General features: G+C 46.3%; 1 protein-coding gene across 1 annotated transcript in view; it reads left to right on the top strand.

The window, feature by feature from the left end:
• The first annotated feature begins 270 nt into the window (after positions 1-270).
• The window catches only part of LOC119391364 (clotting factor C-like), a 30,151-nt gene continuing 11,213 nt past the window's right edge, over positions 271-19,208 (top strand). The window contains exons 1-7 of the mRNA XM_049415259.1: positions 271-434; positions 3,676-3,836; positions 5,472-5,567; positions 6,643-6,807; positions 9,505-9,717; positions 10,672-10,741; positions 13,428-13,525. Of these exons, the coding sequence (XP_049271216.1) occupies positions 283-434; positions 3,676-3,836; positions 5,472-5,567; positions 6,643-6,807; positions 9,505-9,717; positions 10,672-10,741; positions 13,428-13,525 (955 nt within the window). The 5' untranslated portion in view covers positions 271-282. The remainder of the gene's footprint in view (positions 435-3,675; positions 3,837-5,471; positions 5,568-6,642; positions 6,808-9,504; positions 9,718-10,671; positions 10,742-13,427; positions 13,526-19,208) is intronic.

Genomic DNA, 19,208 nt, shown 5'->3' with positions numbered 1-19,208 from the left:
CATGCATTCGTGTGTGGATTAAATTAGCGATGAAACAAAGTTGGCTGGCATGATGAGCGTCATATTATTTTCTTCGCTCGCCTAATAGCTGGAGTCGGTGACGCTTTGCAAGATAAATGAAAGGGTCGTAGTGCCATCGTGCCGGTGCAAGATGTCTCTAAACAACGATTACATGGTTAGGTACCTGGCTATGTTAACTGCTTATTCGTGGATGTGTGCAGAAATGGAGTGAGTCATTGAGATTAATATTTCGCCGATGTCTCCTTTCTGCAGACTCGAGTCATGTCGACAGTGCAGCTTTCGTGGCTTTTACTGGTAGCTCTGTGCTTCCGTGCCGAAGCCAGCAAGGACTACAACCTTGGTCTCTGCAGCAAGACCTTCTTCAGCTGCCAGTGCGGCACGCCCGGTTACACACTGCACGTGACAGTTAAACAGTGAGTTACAGAACGTGAAGAAATTTTGTAAACAGGGTTACCCAAGCAGTCGTTGGTGAAGTGTCATGGACTTCTGCCGAAACTCATTAAAGTCTTACGCGACTATTTTAGCACGTATTCTTGTACGGATAGCTTACATTCTAAATATGAATCACATAGTATTTCGTATTAAACTCCTATGCAGCTTGATAACCCACTTTTAGGAGTCGTTGAATAAAGGTCCTTGCTTGAGTATTATGCGAGATATAAAATGTTTGTTTCTTTCACTCTTCATGAAGTATGAAAGAAACAAGCAAGACCTTCAGAAGTATTCAGCTGAGAAGAACCATGTTTTAGCGGGGTTGAGAGGCAGAGAGAGAGAAAAAAAATTACACCATCCCCCACTAAAGGGAACCTTGTGGGTATGCGAGGCAGCGCATGGGTCGACTCAAAGTTCTGTTCATCACGGGCACTTTGCCCGATGTTAATGCGTCCTTGCAAGAGGAGCACACCATGGATTCACTGTGGTTGCTGTTGCTGTTACTCGTCCCGAGCTCTTGTTGGAGCACGCCACGCGGGTTCATCGAACGCCTGCAGAATCTCGTTCCCGTTCCCCCGACGCCATCACGTGATTGCTGCGAGAGTGTAAGGGGGAGAGGCCACAGCGTCTTACCCAGCCCCTTACACAGGCCCTAACGCGATAGCGCGTGCCAGCGCTTTCTTACTAGGATACAACGCGTTGGTTCATCTGGGTAGATGGTGTGCAGATCTGCACGGTTAGAAAATGATTTTGTCTATAAGAGCCTTAGGGTGACTTCTTGGCCTCTGTATAATGAAAAGTAAGCCAGGGACCACTTTCGTCACGATAGATGGTAGCGTTTGCAGATGTCGTTGTACATCTCTAGTGGCTAGGCCCCACACGCGGACTCGGAAGAGGAGACATGGTCGGTCAATCCTAGTTGCCAATAATTTTTCTAAAAAACGGGGGTTTTGGGGGTGGGGGCGCACTCGACCAGAGCACTAGTGCGGGCGGAGAGGGGCGTAGGAGGTAGTCGAGCGTTCTCTGCAACGTTTTCTGTACAGCTGCGAGACACTAGTGGTACATTCACAAACTATGACCGTTAACCCTTTGTGCGTGAGCGGGACACATACGTCCCACTTTTCCTTCGACAGAAAATTTTTTCTTCCACATCCCCCGTCGCAGTTAGTGCGACGCTAAGCTACTCATATCTTACCTTTGTCTTCGTAATCTCGAAGAAAATTCTTTTACCGAGCTCTCGGAAGGTGGAGGTAGTGCTAATGGCGTTGAATTTTGATCAATTTTTCAGGATAGCTTCTGAATTTTCCTCTAGCTGAGATAGAAAGAACCTACCATTCAAAATGCCGGATGATTTTATGTTTTTCGAGAGGCGATCCTAACTTCCAGTCATCCCGTGTTTTTGTAAATTTGCGTAGTAGCTTGACCGATAAATGCATCGAAACGCAATCCCCTGCAAAATTGCCACTTTCATCACTAAGCGTAATTGTGGATATTGGTGGGTGGAAATTTTTTCCTTGATATCATATAGCTCTTGAAAAGTGGGTGCATATTCTGGGACAAGAACAGTACTCGATAATTTTCGACAGCCAAAGAAACGACAGGGAAATGGACAAAAAGAAATCGTTGGCGCTCGCGGTGAAGTGAGCTTTTCAGGAACAGACCACTGCTCAGTGAAGGCCTACAAAAGGTGTAGGTGTAGATGGCGTTCTACTGCTAGAAATGAGGTGCGCACAACGTTCCTTTGCACGACTTGAGAAGTGCTACTCTGTGCCAAATGCTTCGACCGTATCATCCCAAATATCAGGTGACGCAATCGCAAGATGGTACCTTCATGAGTCAGTGGGGCAATGTTTTCCCCCTTTTGAAAACCCTCTCATGTGTCAGCGGGACGTATGTGTCCCACTTTTTTTTTCGGTATAGTACTGGCTTGATTTTAATTAAATTTATTTCATACTATTTGTTTGTAGTTTATATCTATATACCACAGCCGGTTTTTATATCATCGTGTCAAAAATATAGGCGAACTATAAAGGGTTAAGCAACAAATTTATTCTTTTCTACGTAACCACCTTTACTCCTCGCTCCTCGTAACATCTCCAAGTACACACAGCGCAGCACCTATATTGCATTGCCGTTGAGCGTTTACTTTGTTCCAAGATTCTTGTGTTTTATTTACTGTTTAGTCGGACGCACGTGTCGTTAGCAAACTTGCTGGTATGCTTAGAATGGTGATTTGAACCAAGAGGGCGGCCAAAGGGTCAAGGGAAGGGTGCCAGAAAGCCAAGAGCTACGTTATAGGGTATTCGGAATGTTTTGTTCTTGGAGAAGGAATGCATGGAGGGCACAAAGCAGGGCCTTTTATGGAGCAGATTTTATTGGAATGCAATAGAATGAGTGAAATGCGATATCGCTAGGGAAAAAAACATGAGATAGAAATGATTCATCGTGGACTCAACATAATCGTTTGGTTATGTTTCTACTTTTGTTGCTTCAATTTGGAGTGCCCCTTCTAAAGAAATTATGCGGCTTTTGCCTTATTTTATGCTGCAGTTTCTTTTTTATATTTATCAGTGTTAATTTCTGTTGAGTATGCGATTGCTCTGCCTTTATTTCACCTGCCTGCTCATGTACTTTTGCCCCTTCTGCTTGGGACCCTATTTGGGCCTGCAGTATTTTGTAAATAAAATAAAATAAAAAAACAGCACACTGACAGGCTCTGTCATGTTACTACGCTTTGTACTGTAGTAAAAATAACAAAGGACTAAATAGAATACTAACGTTCGGACCATATGGATGCTCATATTGGGCATACCGTAAAAAAATTACAATAAACATTGAAAAGGTAAATCACGAAATCTAAATGGCGACGACTTTTACTAAAATCGTTGATCACGTTGGAAGCTCTGATACTTACGTGCATATAACAGTACATTAGCGCCAGCCCTATAAAACGTTCCTCAGACAGTGTCGAACAGAAGTAGTTTTTTAATAACCGAAGCCTCGAAAAACTCTTTTTTGTGGTGGTGGTGAGTGGAAGTGGGACCGATATTAACGCTATTGTGTTAAAGAAGCCGTGTAGCCGAAAACGCGGTGTCGGCGTCGGTGGAGTTGGTTGTGAGTAAAAAATCGGCGCTGTTCGTGAGCCAAAAATCCCGTAGAGATTGGTGATTTGTTGTTGCAGGAGCACCACTTACACGATTTAACCCCCCCCCCCCACCCCAGGTGCAGCTACGTTCACCGGTGGCAGTTCAAGTGCCGGCCATGCAGCAATCAAAAGCCCGAGGAAGTGTGCCCCATGCTCAAGAACTGCAAGGAGTGCCACAGCGACGCCAAGGGCTGTTCCTCGTGTCCTCCCGGCCGTTTCGGCCACTGGTGCGAGGAACGTAAGTGACACGCCACTCACGTTCAAGACATTCAGTGTGCTACACGATCGCCGCTGAAATATAATAATAATAATAATAATAATAATAATAATAATAATAATAATAATAATAATAATAATAATAATAATAATAATAATAATAGTGTCAAAACCATGATATGATTGTGAGGATGCATAGATCAAGGATGCATATATAAATGGACGAAGCCTCTACTTGCAGCCAATGGCTGGTGATTTCTACAGTTGCGGGAGGCGAAGGGGTTTAGTTGGTCCAGAACATTTGGCCTCTGACGGCTGCCTATGCCCGCCCCGTGAGGCCGATCGGACTACTATTCGTGTCTACTAGTTTGCGTCTAAGCCGAGCAGTGCGTCCTGCCACTGCTGTGTCGTGGTAATTTCCAAGCACTGTTGGCTACTAAGGATATGTGCGTGCACAAGGCCAGAGCCATAGTATGTGAAAAAAGCTCGCCATATCCACGAAGTAAATCATGAGGAGTGGGCGAAGCTGCGGAGGTAATCTGGTAAACCGTGAATCCTCCGCACATTTTGCGCACTCGATCACCATACAAAGACGTCACACAGAAACACGGGGGTGTGGTGTGATTATATATAAAGTAAATACACAATGTTTGATTATTTACGCCCGTGCCACCTCCGGCTCTTCTTGTCGCAGCTTCCGTCTCGTTCGGGCATCGAGGGCTCTCAGCTCCGGGTCCGTTTCGCTTCGGCTGCGCGGTGCCTCGCCGCCTCTGGATCGGTGGTGGCTTGTGCTTGCTGCCGGCGCTGACGTCTCGCTTCGGCCTCGCGGGCCCTCAGGTGCGGGTCCGCTTGTAGAAGAGCCCGCGCCGCTTCCGTTTCGCGAGCTCTCACCGCATGGTTTTGACGGCGAGCCCGCGCTGCAGCCGCTTTGCGAGCCCTCCGCTCTGCCGCCGCCTTGTCTTCTTCGGTGTATATAGTAGCAGGGTAGCAGTATCGAAGCGCGCTGAGTGACGACCGGCGAAAGAGAAAGGAAGCGCGCCAAGAGCAAACACTATATATAGACGCGGCCCTCTAGCGGTCTTCTACCGAATTAGAGCACGCGTCGAGAGGGAGCGAGCGCCGCCGCGCTATCTAGTGGGCGCCATTCAAATCAAACGAGAGCACAGCTGCTGCCTCTAGCGGGAGCAGCGAGTACTAGCGTGGCTACAACGGCGCGACAACGGACAAGCCTCGACCCTAACGAGCTTCGCCCCTAAAAGGTCGACGCAGGGGGCTCGGCACAGTTTTCACAGATGAGTAACTTTGGTGAGATAAATTTACAAATATACGGTCCCATAGACAGATAATGGCGGAGACTGATGAGTGCATGTGATGGCAACATGTCCGGTGTGGGGTCCCTTGCCTCTGCTTCTATCCTGGACACGGTACTGCTAAGGTGTGGTGCAGAGTCCATTTTTTTTCTCGCTCATTGCTTCTAAAGCGGCCAAGAGTAGATAGCATTAGAAGAGTGATTAAAATTAGCAACATACTTTCGGCAAACATAACAACGGCATTGCAACTGTCTGACGGTGGCCGGATATATTGGCCTCTAAACTACTTCACATGATGAGCCAACGGGTCTGCTGCCATCTAGCGATAACGTTCCGTACATTTGCAGGTTGCCAATGCCAGAACGGAGGAACCTGCGACTCCAACACGGGAGCCTGCGCCTGCCCGCCCTCGTTTAGCGGCACCCACTGCGAGCTCTTTCAAGGTTCGCCCATACGACAACACAGCTATTGTTATGTTTAAAATTATCGTACAGCAATCTCCGTGATTTTTGTTCATCCGACTGCGACATCGGCAATCGCCATTAACAGCGGCAACTATATGCCAGTCTTTTGCCGAGTGTGAACCCTCCAGCCTCTAAGACGTCCTTTTCTAAATGGCAAATATGAAACTGTCTATCACTGTTAATTGGTTTTCTCATCTACTCTGCTGTCTATAGAGCTCTCACTGTCACGCTTACAATATGACCTTCCACCGCACGCCGCGTGCTTCCTAACTTCTCAAGTTTTTTTTGTTATTCGCCAAGTTTCTGCGCCCTATGCTAGCCCTGACAAAATGTAATGGTTGTATGCACTCCGCTTTCGGGACAGGGGTAAGCTTCTGTCAAGAGCTAGAAATGCCTACTGCGTGCGCACCAACCTGGTAGTCCGTTGGGGCTGGCTAAATGATTGGTACTGCCGGCTGGTATTGGCTAATGTGGGCTGGTGCCAACATATGTTGTGCTAATTGGATGCCGAATAATGCTCACACACTACCTGACATTATCTCAAGAGTTCCTGTTAACTGTCCGAAAATTTCCACTATTCTATGATGGGAATATCTGTTTTAAGCGGTACGTCCAACAGGCCGGTAGCCAGGAATTTTATTGGGGGGGGGGGGGGGGGGGGGGAGCACTTGCTGAAGGCCTTCACTATTTGAGAAAAACACATATCCTCATTATATATTTCCGGCAAAATACGCCCGTCCATGAAAATCTCGAGAGGGGGGGGGGGGGAGAGCCCTAAACCCCCCAATCCCCCTCCCTGGTTCCGGGCCTGATGTCAATCAGCGGGAAGCGAGAGATAAGTTTCGCTGAACTTTACGACTATTCTCAGTTGATCGAAAAAAAAGCGTTTTCGACAACGAGAGTGCATCTGTGCTCTTTTTTTATTTTTATTTTGTCCCCCTGGATTTCATGAGTAAAAACCTTTCAGGCTCCTCTTCGTGATGATTGAAATGAGCCTGAAGTGCAGTTGTGTTAACCGAGTACGCGCCGCCCTTGGCCTATTTTACCGATGCAGGATGCACGCCGCCTCAGATAGGCGCTAACGTGCAGGTGACCATGGACCATCCCGAGACTCCGACGGTGGCTTACTTCGCCTGCGAGCGCGGCTTCTACCTGCTGGGCGCTACCACCGCCACATGCCTGGGGAACAGAGCGTGGAGCGAACCGAGCCCTAAATGCGGTAAAGGAATTCATTACCGCTTATGAAAGATCAGTGCAAGGACGCCCCCATTGCTGGACATGACGCCGATGAAATACATGGATACGCGCCCAAGTGTTTAGAAGTCAACGTTTGTGTGCGTGTGCACTGTATAGCTTCGTGTCCGCCCAAGTGTTTAGAAGTCAACGTTTGTGTGCGTGTGCACTGTATAGCTTCGTGTCCTGCATAGCGCTTGAAGGTTGCCGATCATGTCTTACTAAGAGAGTTGAATTATGTATCTCCATGAATTCGTCATGGTGACAGGAATGGGCAAATAGTCGCAGTTTCACCGCAAGGGTGAAGCAATGAATGCGATACCGACATATTGTAATGTCATACGAAGCAAGGCTGGCAGCTAACCCTTTCGTATCCGGTCTCGCGTAACTCTACAAAACGCTAGTGTAAAAGAATATGGCCGCTCCAGGGAGAGAAGCCGTGTTCTTGCAGTCTCTTCGCTTTGAGAGCACAGCGCATAGAAGGGTATACGATCCACTTGCTGATGTTTGCCGAGATAGCGCGGGCGTCCGCGATTACGGTATTGGTTTGCCTATGTACGTAAATACATGACACCGTGAGAACACAGTTAAGAGACCTACGTGGCGTGCATGCGATTTTACGCGGTACCACACACTTTCAGATCATTCCCTTGCGTATCAGACTTACATAACCACACAAGCTGGAAATCGTGCGCAGCCACTCGTTACCGGGCGCTATGTCAAGACGCTTTCTCGGTGGTTATGTATACCCGCGCGCATAGTGTCAACTGCGGTTGCACGATTGTGGTACGAATGATTGAATAAAATCACAGTTTCATCGCAAGGGCGAAGCGTTGAATGCGATAGCAATAAATTGTAATGTTATACGAAGTAAGGCTGGCAGCTAACTCTTTCGGATCCGGTCTCGCTTAACTGGACAAAACGCTGGTGTAAGAGAATGCGGCCGTTCCAGGGAGAGAAGCGGTTTTACCAGTCTCTTCACGTTCAGAGCACAACACGTAGAAAGGTATACGAGCGGTCTACTGATGCCTGCCGCGATAGCGAGCTCGTTCACCCCGCTCGCGCGCTTTTACGCGCTGGTAGAACATACAATGCGCAGGGGGATATTATCGATTTGGCATTTATACGGAACATGACGGCGACGACAAAAACCCGTCCAGAGTATCCATATAATTGCTGTCGCAGTAACAGAATGCGAGGCCTGTGCTATAAGGGACGGCTCTACAGTGCAAAAGTATGCAATACCACGGACCATTTTGTGTAGCTTGGTCATGTATCGAAATATAATTGCAAGGGCGTTTTCGTATTCTGCTGCTCTCGGTATTTGGCCACCGCAGAGGCTAATCGAACTCATGACCTCGTATAGAGCGTTAAAACTGGGTTGTGCAATATCATTAACACACCGCCAGAAGGGAGACGACTCGCCGGCAATGCTTTGTAACTGCTTCCTGAAATGCGCCTTCAAGTGGTGATCACCAAGTCGACGCTGTTGAGGTTCTGTGAATAACCACTGTGGAATGACGTAAGCTCACCTCACCCCGTCTAGTGATTGGATCACGTACAGTGTTATCTGTCTCCAACCTGTTCTGATGACCGTAGGACGCGGTCAATGTCAGCAAGTTCGCACGTATTTGTTTTTCTTTCTTTCTTTCTTTCTTTCTTTCTTTCTTTCTTTCTTTCTTTCTTTCTTTCTTTCTTTCTTTCTTTCTTTCTTTCTTTCTTTCTTTCTTTCTTTCTTCTTTCTTTCTTTCTTTCTTTCTTTCTTTCTTTCTTTCTTTCTCAATTTCCTTCCTTCTTTCTTTTTCTCTTTCTTTTACCATGTTTCATTTTATCTTTCTCTTTATTTAATTCTTTCTCTTTCCTTCTGACACACGAAGTTGCAGAAGGAAACGACTGACACACCTTAAAAGCGAGTGCATGCGAGCCATTTGGTACGTATCCATAGTTAACAGCAATGCGAAGTAGACAGCGCTAGTTCTGTGTACTTTCTTGTCCGTGTCTACTTCGCGCTTTTTTTTTTACAATTGACACACCTATTGCAGAGGTGCCTCGAAGAAGACGCGTTCATGAAGCATATAAGTGAAAAGAGCTGAGACATAACATAAGTAATCGATACATTATCGAATAGAGCTGTGCAAGTGTTGGCTGCACGAAGCGCGTACGAAAACAGCATGCTCCATCAAGCTGCGAGTTCTCCGCTGCCGACTATAGTTTAAACAAACCAACGGGCTGTAAGACAACATTGGAGGCATGGCTATCCAGAAGACAGTCTAGCGTGGAGCATAGCATTAAACAACTGTAGAGGTGCGGATAGTTGGGCTTGTTAGTTGTACCATGGCCTCCGAGATGGCGGGCGCGCGGCTCTCGCGCCCGCCATCTCGGAGGCCATGGTTGCACATGCTTCAAGGAACAACGCAAGAGATGAACAGACTACAAATGAAGACGCACACAGGGCTGAGAGTCAGCGCTGTGTGCTTCTTTTGTATGTCTTGTCGTTTCTTGCGCTGTTCCTTCAAGTATAAAACTAGAGGATTACGATTGAGCATGACATTCTTGTAAATAGTGATTTCAAGAACATTATTGGTGTATGCTTTTGTAACCTTGTTCCTATATCCTGCTAGAATTTGTTCTCTCGTTTCCTGCCATTAACGGACTGTTGTTCTTTTTAACGCATGTCCTGCAGAACGACTGTCTTTCTGCCCGGACTTGGGTCGCGTGGTTAACGGCCGCTTCAAGGAGCAGCGCGTCTCCTTCCCGGTGGGCGGCGACAACACGTACGCCAACGGAAGTGCTGTGGAGGTGACGTGTGACGATCGTTACGACCTTGTCGGGGAGCCTGTACTCGAGTGCAGAGACGACGGGACATGGTCGGCTAGCCTGCCTACTTGTTTCAAAGGTATATGCCCATTTCTTCTCTGCTGTGCAAACCGTGTGGTAACACAAAGAAGTTCATTTATTCATACCTGTGCTTTCCATTATTGAATTAATTGTTTTGTTGAGCGGATGGACGACTGATGGCTATGTCAATCCCTGTGTTCTATGTTTCCGAGAAATTCCTGTGCTTTGAGGGACGTTGTTGTGTGCGCCTCTAAACCAGGATAGTTTGAGGTACCAGATCTAAACAGCAGGAATAGTTCAAGATGCAGACAAATCTGTGTACTCTATGGCATTAGTGTGCCTTGAATCTACGGAAATGCTGCCGAAGTGGCGTGAAACTGAGCACCTGAACTCGTGCTAAGACAGAAATGTTTCAGTCGAAATTCGTTTAGCAAGCAACTGTGTAAAAGTACATGGGCGTTTTGTAATATAGCCAATCGTAAAGGAATGTGGCTTCGTTGCATATAAATCCTGAGATAGATTCTCAGACAAGTTGAAAGACTTTGCGACTGAACCAATCTTTATAAAGCAGCACTATAAGAGCAACGCTTGCGCCTTGATTCGTGTGCTCTTGATTTTCAGCTTGACACAGCGTGTATATCGGTCGTAGGTACCGTTACAATGAAAATATGAATTCCTGACAATTGAAAAGTCATAAATTCACGTGCGAGCTGATTAAAACTGGGTTTAGTATTCAACATTTTGGCTAACTTAATTTTCTGTGTGCCACGAAACCATGAAGTTATCTCCTTGCATCCAAACTTACCTTCATTAAGTCTGTCAGATCTATGGTAAGTGACATGGTGTACAAATAATCTAAAAAACAACCTTGCCTGTCGTTTGTCAAATATTAGCTCTCGGCAGAGATTTCTTTCGTTAAACATCGCTGCTGTCTTGTACTGCCTTCTGATTTATTAATTAACACTTGTGCGTTCTCTTGATTGACATGCTATGCGCAATGCTGTCGTTCCAGTTTCCGAAAACCATGTCGACTGCGAGACCAAAGCACTGGATATTCTCTCAACGTACATTGCACCTGTCAGGTAAAACATGATTTTTATACAAAGGCTCTGAGTGTCCGGCGATTATAAGAATTCCTAGCGTAGTGTCTCGCTCGACCACATTTTGGAAGTTGACGAACGACACTTGGCAAATCCATTTCACAACACAAGTAGAGTTACTGTATATGATACCTTTCGGTAGCAGAGTTGCGCCTTTAATAGAACTCGCCGCTCGCGCCCCCATTCGCCAAGCGCGCTCACCTGCGCGAAAAGCGTCCATTTGAGGGAAAGCCAACTTCACAGCCGCGCGGGTATTGGCGACCGCCGCGCCACGACCGCTGCTCTACCGCCGTGCCATCGCCACCGCTGTAATGATAATATCTGGGGGTTATAACGTCCCAAAACCACGATATGATAATGAGGTACACCGTAGTGAAGGGCTCCGGAAATTTCGGCCACCTAGGGTTCATTAACTTGCACCTAAATCTAAGTACACAAGCCTCAAACATTTTCGCCTCCATCGCCGCCTCTGTCCCAAGTAGTCGGGCGAGGTGATCCGGCTCAGTGCAGAATGTGTTTCGCTGGTGTTGTGTTGGTGTCTTGTGTTGTCCGTTTTATTGCGATAGCAATTATATGGACAGTCTCGACGGGTTTTTGCCGTCGCCGTCATGTCCTTCCGGTATGAAGTCCAAATTGATAAGATCCCCCCGCGCATTGTGTGTTCTACCGCGCGAGCGGGGGCGACGAACGCGGCCGAAGCAGAGTTCAAAGAAGACGGCCCATCGCTCGGAGGGTGCATGCGATAACATCACCCCGTTCGGAAGGCCTGCCGTCGAAGCACACAGAAAATGCCCCGCCCGTCTTTAACGAGCCTTAAAACACGCGAAGACGCGAGGAGGGGGGGAGTGTCACGTCGCGCGAGGAGCAACTTTGAACTTTGAATCTAAGGGCGCGGTGGCGATCGCTGGCGCGCGCGCTATCTCGAAAGCCATCACAGCGGGCGGCTCGTATACCCTTCTACGTGCTGCGCTCTCAAAGCTAAGTGACCTTGCGGGGAGCATCTCTCCCTGGAGCGGCCGTTTTCTCTTGCACCAGTGTTTTGTAGTTACGCAAGATCGGATGCAAAACAGTTAGCTGCCAGCCTCACTTCTTGTAACACTACAATTTGTTGCTATCGCATTCATTGCTTCGCCCTTGCGATGAAACTGTGACTTTTTAGTGAACGTCAGTTTTTGTGGTGCCAGTGCGGAGCAGCGCCGTGACTCAGTGCTGCAAGGTTGCGACGATGACAGAGTGCTGCGCTCCCCGCTGCACGAACCAATATTTTTGCGACCTGAGTAGGCGATAGCAAACAGGATATGTACCACTTTTCGCCCACTGTCAACGGCTGGCTAGCCGTTGACAAAAATCAAACGGGACAGAACAATAAAATTGTGCGCCACTGAACGTGTGAATATTCACCTTACAGGTCTATCAAAACAGAATAACTCAGTTTGAGCACTGTGCGGCATAAAAGTGCGAAGCCTTACCGAGTGTTTACTTTATGCATCTACCTAGATATGCGTAAAATTCTCGTTTGCTCCAGTTATTTGTAAACCACAAAATGCTAATTTTAGCACTTGTTTTCTCGAGCCACATACTTTATCTTTTAAAGCGCTGCGTCAAAAACTACGTGAAACGAGCTATTTGTTGAACTTAATTTGTCCATAATCGTATCTGTCAAAGATTTCCTGTTTGCTATTTAAAACAAAAATATTTCTTCCGATAGTGACTGCCATCGAACAGGTTAAAGCACCTGTTTCATCTAAATTCATTATTTTTTGGAGTTTTCCTTTTTTTTCTTCTTCGAAGCGAAAGTCATTGCTCCAGCGACGCGTTATGAACGAGCGAGAAAGCACACGGAGCCGCTGGGCCGCGTCGGCTCCTACATTACAAAGGCGTGGCTTTCCTGCATGATGTGGACGCCACGGCAGGCAAGATGGCGGACCTATGCGCAACTCTGCTACCTAAAGGTAGCATATACAGTAACTCTAAACAAAAGAAAAGTGATGTGTGTCGTCCTTTAAAATTGGATGCCTCTTTGTGCTGCGCTCTTTGGCAAATATTGTAGAATGGTTATGATGTATTTGTTAAGCGCGAAACGCTGTGAGCTTCATTTAATGCCTCTGAAAGTTGTGCAGAAACGGGCGGCCGATCAGATTAAAAACGTGATTCATGAATGGATAAATTCAGTGTGCCTGGGAAGTAGCACCCTAAGGAAAACCTTATCGTCCCGAAGCACTGTTTCGTTATCAACTACCACATTCCTATGCTACCTTTTCACGTTGGTGCATGATCTTTAGCATAGATAATGTATGGACATTAAAGAGTTTATATGCAATCTGTGTACATTAACGTTGGGCAGGACACTGATGTAAATGATGTGTCTTCATGTGATGTGTAAGTTACTGTTTTTAATGAGTTGCAGGAGCTTGCTTGCTCGAGCAATTTCTCATAACGAGGTCCTATACGTTTTAGACACCGCATCGAAGCCTTTTCTGCTCAATTGTAGCACATACTTGGCATGCTGGTATGTGAAAATGCTCATTGACTTTCATTATGATCGAATAAGAGAACAGATAAGAGAAATTAATGTCCTGATTCGTGGACTGCAAGGCACCTAAGATGTTTTGCTTGTTCAATATTACCGACCTGGTGCCAGTAAATTTGGTTATTTTCCCCTCCGCAGGGCGTACTGTCCGCCCGGGTGTGCGCAGAGCGGCACGGTGATTGGCAACGTGGTGTACCACCAGCTGTCGGCGCTTTGCCGAGCGGCTGTGCACGCGGGCGCCTGAACGACGCCGGCGGAACGGTGGCTCTCGTGGCCAGCGGTAACTTCGCCGACTTCGGTGCATCGCAGGCCAATGGCGTCGACAGCGTCGGGTGAGACGGACTCTGTGATATCGAGCTCTCGTAGATGCGAGTCTGTAGACAATGGCAAGACAGTTCTGCGGAAGCCCACAAGTTGGAGGAAGACCCATAAAATAAAAAAAGAAGTCACCCAGCCGTTTGATGAACGAAAGTACATAGAAATTCACTTCTGTTCTTATTATCCCCTTCAGGCGTGAATTATGATGTGCTGTCTGTAAACGAGTCAAATTCTCAGAGTGTAATTCCAAGGCACTCAATATTACTTTCCTAGAAAGAAAATGAAGGAATGTGTTGTTTTGTCTGAGTTTCAGTCATTAATCCTAACTGCATGGAAATAAATACTCCATTATTCTGCAGTCGGTCATGTTCCATTTTTACAGAAAAAGAATGAAATCGTAGGCTCAAAATGTATGCACAATTACGCTTTGCTTGTATTCATTTCAAGAAAAGGAAGATAATAACTTTGAGGTTGGTCATGGAACGCAGCACGTCGAACGACCCGTCGAACACCGTAGCGCCTTCACCAAAGTAATTAGTTACAGTCATATCCAGCACATTGAGGTTAGGTCAAGACATACTGACTATGCGCAAGACTCAAATCATCCAATGAGCAATGTATCTTGCTCTCTTTTCGCCACAAGTCAACACAACTAGCATAAACAAGTTGCATGCATTAACGTAGCCACCACCGCTGAATGGGTTATGCACCAGGATAGAAAATATTCTGGATGAGTTTCTATGCTAAATGCCGCAAAAAGCTTCTTTGACGGGCCCCAGGAGACCATTAACATGTCAACATATGACAGCATACAAAGGTTTACAAATAAAAAGTCATGCATAATCATTCAGAATAATACATTACATTCGGCAAGAGTGAATTTTTAGCCTTGTTGATGCGACATATTCATATTGTAAAGCCCGGAACTGAAATGTCGAGAACGGGACAGGGAGTGAGACGAACACAAGGGCTAACTTTTACAGTGGTTTATTGGAAACCGGATCAAACATACATACATGAAAACTTGCTGTCACTCAGACATGCGCAAATGTGGAGGCGTCAAGGGATGATAATTCTTTTCTAGATAATGACAATGAAGGTGAACTGACGCAATTTTGGCCTAGCTCATGTGTGGTAACCAATTCAACAATACACCGCGTGGTTTCATCTTGGTGCATGCGTACAACCGAGCAATCATCAAAAACAGGCGGACACCCACACGTGCGGCAATGCGCGGACAGGAAACCATCGCCTTCCTTCTTTACATTGTTTTTTCGGCTCTCTAAGCCTGTCGTTGAGGCACCACCTCGTTTGCCCTACGTAGTATTTTCCATACGACAGGAGGATCTGGTACACAACACCTTCTTTGCATGGCACTTGCCAAGTGTTGCCATTTTTATCACAGCCGCGTGCTTTGTGTGCAGTTGTGTAGCTACGCCTGCACAGTATTCCCAGCTTGCTTGGAGCCGTAAAAGTCACGGTAATATTTGTCCGGGCGCGCACCTTTCATATGCTATGGCAAAATCTTGTGTAGGTAAGGCATCGTTGTGAACTTCTTTCGGTCATTCATAAGGGCTGCGGCATTCTGCTGGCAACCCGAAGGCTTTTTGAGCATGGATTTGGTACCTGCAGTTCGCTGGTACCTGCAGCTCCAGCATCGGGCTTTATGAGCCAGGTTTACCAACGATCACCACACAAAATGCGCATAAAACTGTAGCGTTTGGGGTTGCTGCTTGCCTCCACCATTTTCCAGCGCAAAAAAAACGAGAAAAATTTGTAATAATGGGGATAAGAATGTCCTACAAAGGATAAAGGAAACGCGCGAAGGCTATAGCAGCGAACATACTGAATTATCAAGCAATTCCTAACGGTGGATTATCCAACTTTCGTAAAATTGCAGGTCTCAAGAACCTGCTCCCGGTTTCACCTTCGTTGAAGACAGAACAGCTAAAGTTGAAAAAGGTACCTTATAAATTCCTACCGTGTTTAGCAGGGTAGACATGTCTTTTTAGCAAAGGGACAAAAGGCACACAAACATCGGCGCAGAAAGGAAGTGCTTGATGTGCCAGAAATAGATTGATGAAGCGTTGACACTTGAGTTTGTTGGTACATTTCACTGTTAATACGAACAAGTGCTAGGCGACGGGACAAGAACACCCACACGTAGGCGCAGAAGAACAAGAACATTAGCCACTTCGCCTGCGTTTGTGGGTTCTTTCGTATTGGGAGTGAAAGAGCGTCTTCTCCATATCAATAGTGAAATGTAGTACCAATAAGCTCGACTGTCAATGCTTGTTTTAGCGTTTGGAACGACACCTTTATGTTTATAGGGCTGATATTGCTGTGAGTTTTACAAGCTAACATTTTTCGCTAGTTTGTAACCTTGCGCGCCCCATATGCACTCTATTTATATTCCTATAAGGTCATATAGGACACTGCATGAAACATATAGGACACTGCGTGAAAAAGTTCGTTCCCGTGAGCCATCTGACAGTTTGGATTTGTAATGTGGGACACACGTGCCTTAATATACAGGGTGTTTCCAGAAATGAGTCCGAAATCATCAAAAATAAGGGAAAGGGAATATTTGGTCGCTGTCTCCATAATGACTTTTTCTGTAGTAGGAGGCATCTCAAGATGACTAGACACATCAATTAAGGCAGTAGTTAAATAAAATTATTTAATTAACATTTTAAATGGCGGAGACAGATGGTCGGCTCAAACGGGAGAATTGCTGTCCTTCAGGCGAGGAGGCCATTGCCGCTTTGAGATTTTGGAAAAAGTGACCTCCGGTAATTATTGTGGAGCAATGAAATTCAACCAAGTTCACCGGCGAAACAGAAACCGAAGCTCCTATGAGCGCATTTCGGTTTAGCTTTCGCCGGGGAAATTGGTCAAATTTCATCTTTCGAAAATAATTGCCAGCGGATGCTTCTGCGAAATATGAAAACGGCAACAGGCTCTTCGCAAGTAGTGCTGCAATTTTCCCGCTTGACCCGACCGCCTATGTCCTCTAATGAAAAAGTTAATTAACCTAATGTATTTATTTACTGTCGTAAATGATGCCTGTACTCATATTAAGATTCCTGCTGCCACGCACAAAGTAATTATGAAAGCAGCGTGCAAACATCTCTTTTTGCTTATTTCTGAGGATTTTCTGATACATTTCTCGAAATGCCCTGTACAAGGATGCAAAGATAAACTTTTCAAGAAAATTAATGTACTATAGGTTATGCAAGACCTGTACTTAGCAAGGTGAACTGGATGAAATAAAGATAAAAGAAAACGGTCAAAACAGCTCTTCCTTCCTGACGACAAAATACTGATTTTCTGCCAGGCTGCCGGCCAGGATGGAAACCAATCGGTGACGCTTGCTTCCTCGCCACACGCCATAAGCTCAGTTATTTCCGGGCCAAGCATTACTGCAGAAACTCCGGATCTAAGTTGCTGCAGTTCCGCGAAGACGGATTTCCGGATTCCTTGCTGACGTTCCTCAAGGCTTCCAGTGAGTGCGAACGAAATATTTATTATTCTCCGAAAATATATGTGTGTGGAAAAGTTAATTTAGTGAACGCTAAAGTTTCGTGCAGTCGAAGAAACGATGCTTGCAAATGGTGGTTCATGAGTTGAGGATGCTGAAGCGTTTCGCGATTCCACGTGACATTAAGTGAGCTTAACACTGCTCGAAAGAAGGCGAGAACATACCGAAGGAACGAGCAAGAAAAAAAAAACTGCTTATTGCTTTTTTTTGCGCACACAAAACGTGTTTTCATGTGTGAACCCCATCGCAGTGGCCACCTGCCAGTCCCGTGTACTGGCCTATTGCATAAAGCACAGGATTGTCCCCTCACGAGTTCAAGCACTCTGGACACCTGGTTCCTTCCTGGGGCCAAGTCCGAAGAATATCCAAAGTATTGAAGTCTGCGCCCGGGGTCTGTCTTGCTCGTTCCTTCCGGCTGTCCTCGAGTTTTTCGGGCAGTGTTAACCTCACTGAAAAGCATGAACCAACTAGCCCGCAAGAACGTGCTACGTGACATTAAACTGGACAGTGGTCGATGAGAGGAGACATGCTCGTCTCGCCAGTGAACCACGGCTGTCAGGCATGGGTGCAAGTTTTCTAATCCCATTCCGGGGTCAGCAGGATATTCAGGCTCAGGAAGCATTTTACGACCCCTGATTATCCCTCCATCTTGTGCGTGAGGTGACTCTTGTCCAGTCCTAAAAAAATTAATTGCGTAAAGCAATCAACGTAGCATTATTGTTCAATGCTCTCTTGGGGATCTAAACCTATCTTTACGTGCCTTGATTATCACTTTAAACGCAATAATACAAAGCGATATTATACAAAAAATCTTGAGGTAGCCCTAATCCTCACTTAGGTGTCTGGTAGTGGCAATCACGCACGTCGAGGTTCGTGTGCCCTGGTATATTCTATGGGTTAACTCTGTGTTTCACGCGCTGCCGAAGCGGATCTCCTAGGCCACGTAGAAAGGAGTGCGTGGTTGAGATCTCCTCCGCCAGGTGCCCCAATGATACCAGCTTCTCACAATGAAAGCGTCTGCTGTTTCAACGAGCTCACTAAGTTATTTTCACTAATAATCCTGAGAGGTAATTGACTAGGAGGTAAACTTGTGCTCCAATATCATACGTATCCAATGCAACTCTTAACTTGAACCAGAATGATCGGCGTCGTGCCAGTTTTATTTTTAAAACAGATTTTCTGAATATTCGTAAAACCGGAAATAAGTGCTCGACCTGAAGGGCTTGAAAGAGAAACAAAAGTGTCACTCGTTGCTCGTGACCACGATATCTAACCGTACGCGATTTAACCGTAGAATATGGATATCAGTACAGCGATTGTGGCGTTCTCCCATGTAACTGCTAACCGTTCGCGGAGACACGGGCACATATATCCAGCTTTTACCTTCCTGCGGCGAGAATGATGGCCCATTTTCTGAATGCATGGGGTGCATCCCACCACATAACACCTTCATTCGTTTAAACTGCACCAACCTTCCAAGATTTTGTGGCTAGTCCAGTACCACTCAATATAAAAGGATGCTGCAGACATTCCCATCCATTATCTTGTGGTGTCTTTACATAAGGCACATAGGCCTGATGTGCTGATAATGGAAAATGCATTATTATATAGGGTTTATGAGGCTGTCCGAGGTAATTGTACATAATGGCTGTATGAGTTATGCATAACTACCAGTGCCTTGATCGCGATGGACAGTTTAAGCTCGGCAGTGGGATGTGGTGGGCACATGCACTTTGTCCAGTACAGGTGAGGTGGTGTCACCCAGGTTGTCTCTGTAGGTGCACGGCTCTTTACTGTGTATCAAATTTGACGATGTGGTGGAGCGTAAAAGAGGTGATCGCGGAGGGGCCGGTTCGGCGGGAAAGAGTCGCCCTTCAGGGTCAGGGCTGAAGCCGGTGTGTTTGACCGGGATGAAAAAGAAGAGGGGTAGGGTGGTGTCATTAAAAAAGAAGAAAAAAAAACATGACATGGTTATGCAAAAGGCGCAGGGTAAAGAGCACCGCCGCATTAGTCGCCCGATTCGTGGACGCTACGACGGTGATGGCTGATAATAAGGGCGT

This window comes from Rhipicephalus sanguineus, chromosome 4, assembly GCF_013339695.2.
Source record: "Rhipicephalus sanguineus isolate Rsan-2018 chromosome 4, BIME_Rsan_1.4, whole genome shotgun sequence".
Lineage (NCBI taxonomy): Eukaryota > Metazoa > Arthropoda > Arachnida > Ixodida > Ixodidae > Rhipicephalus > Rhipicephalus sanguineus.
Note: the sequence above shows the minus strand (reverse complement) of the source record. Positions and strands in the feature narration are given on the sequence as shown.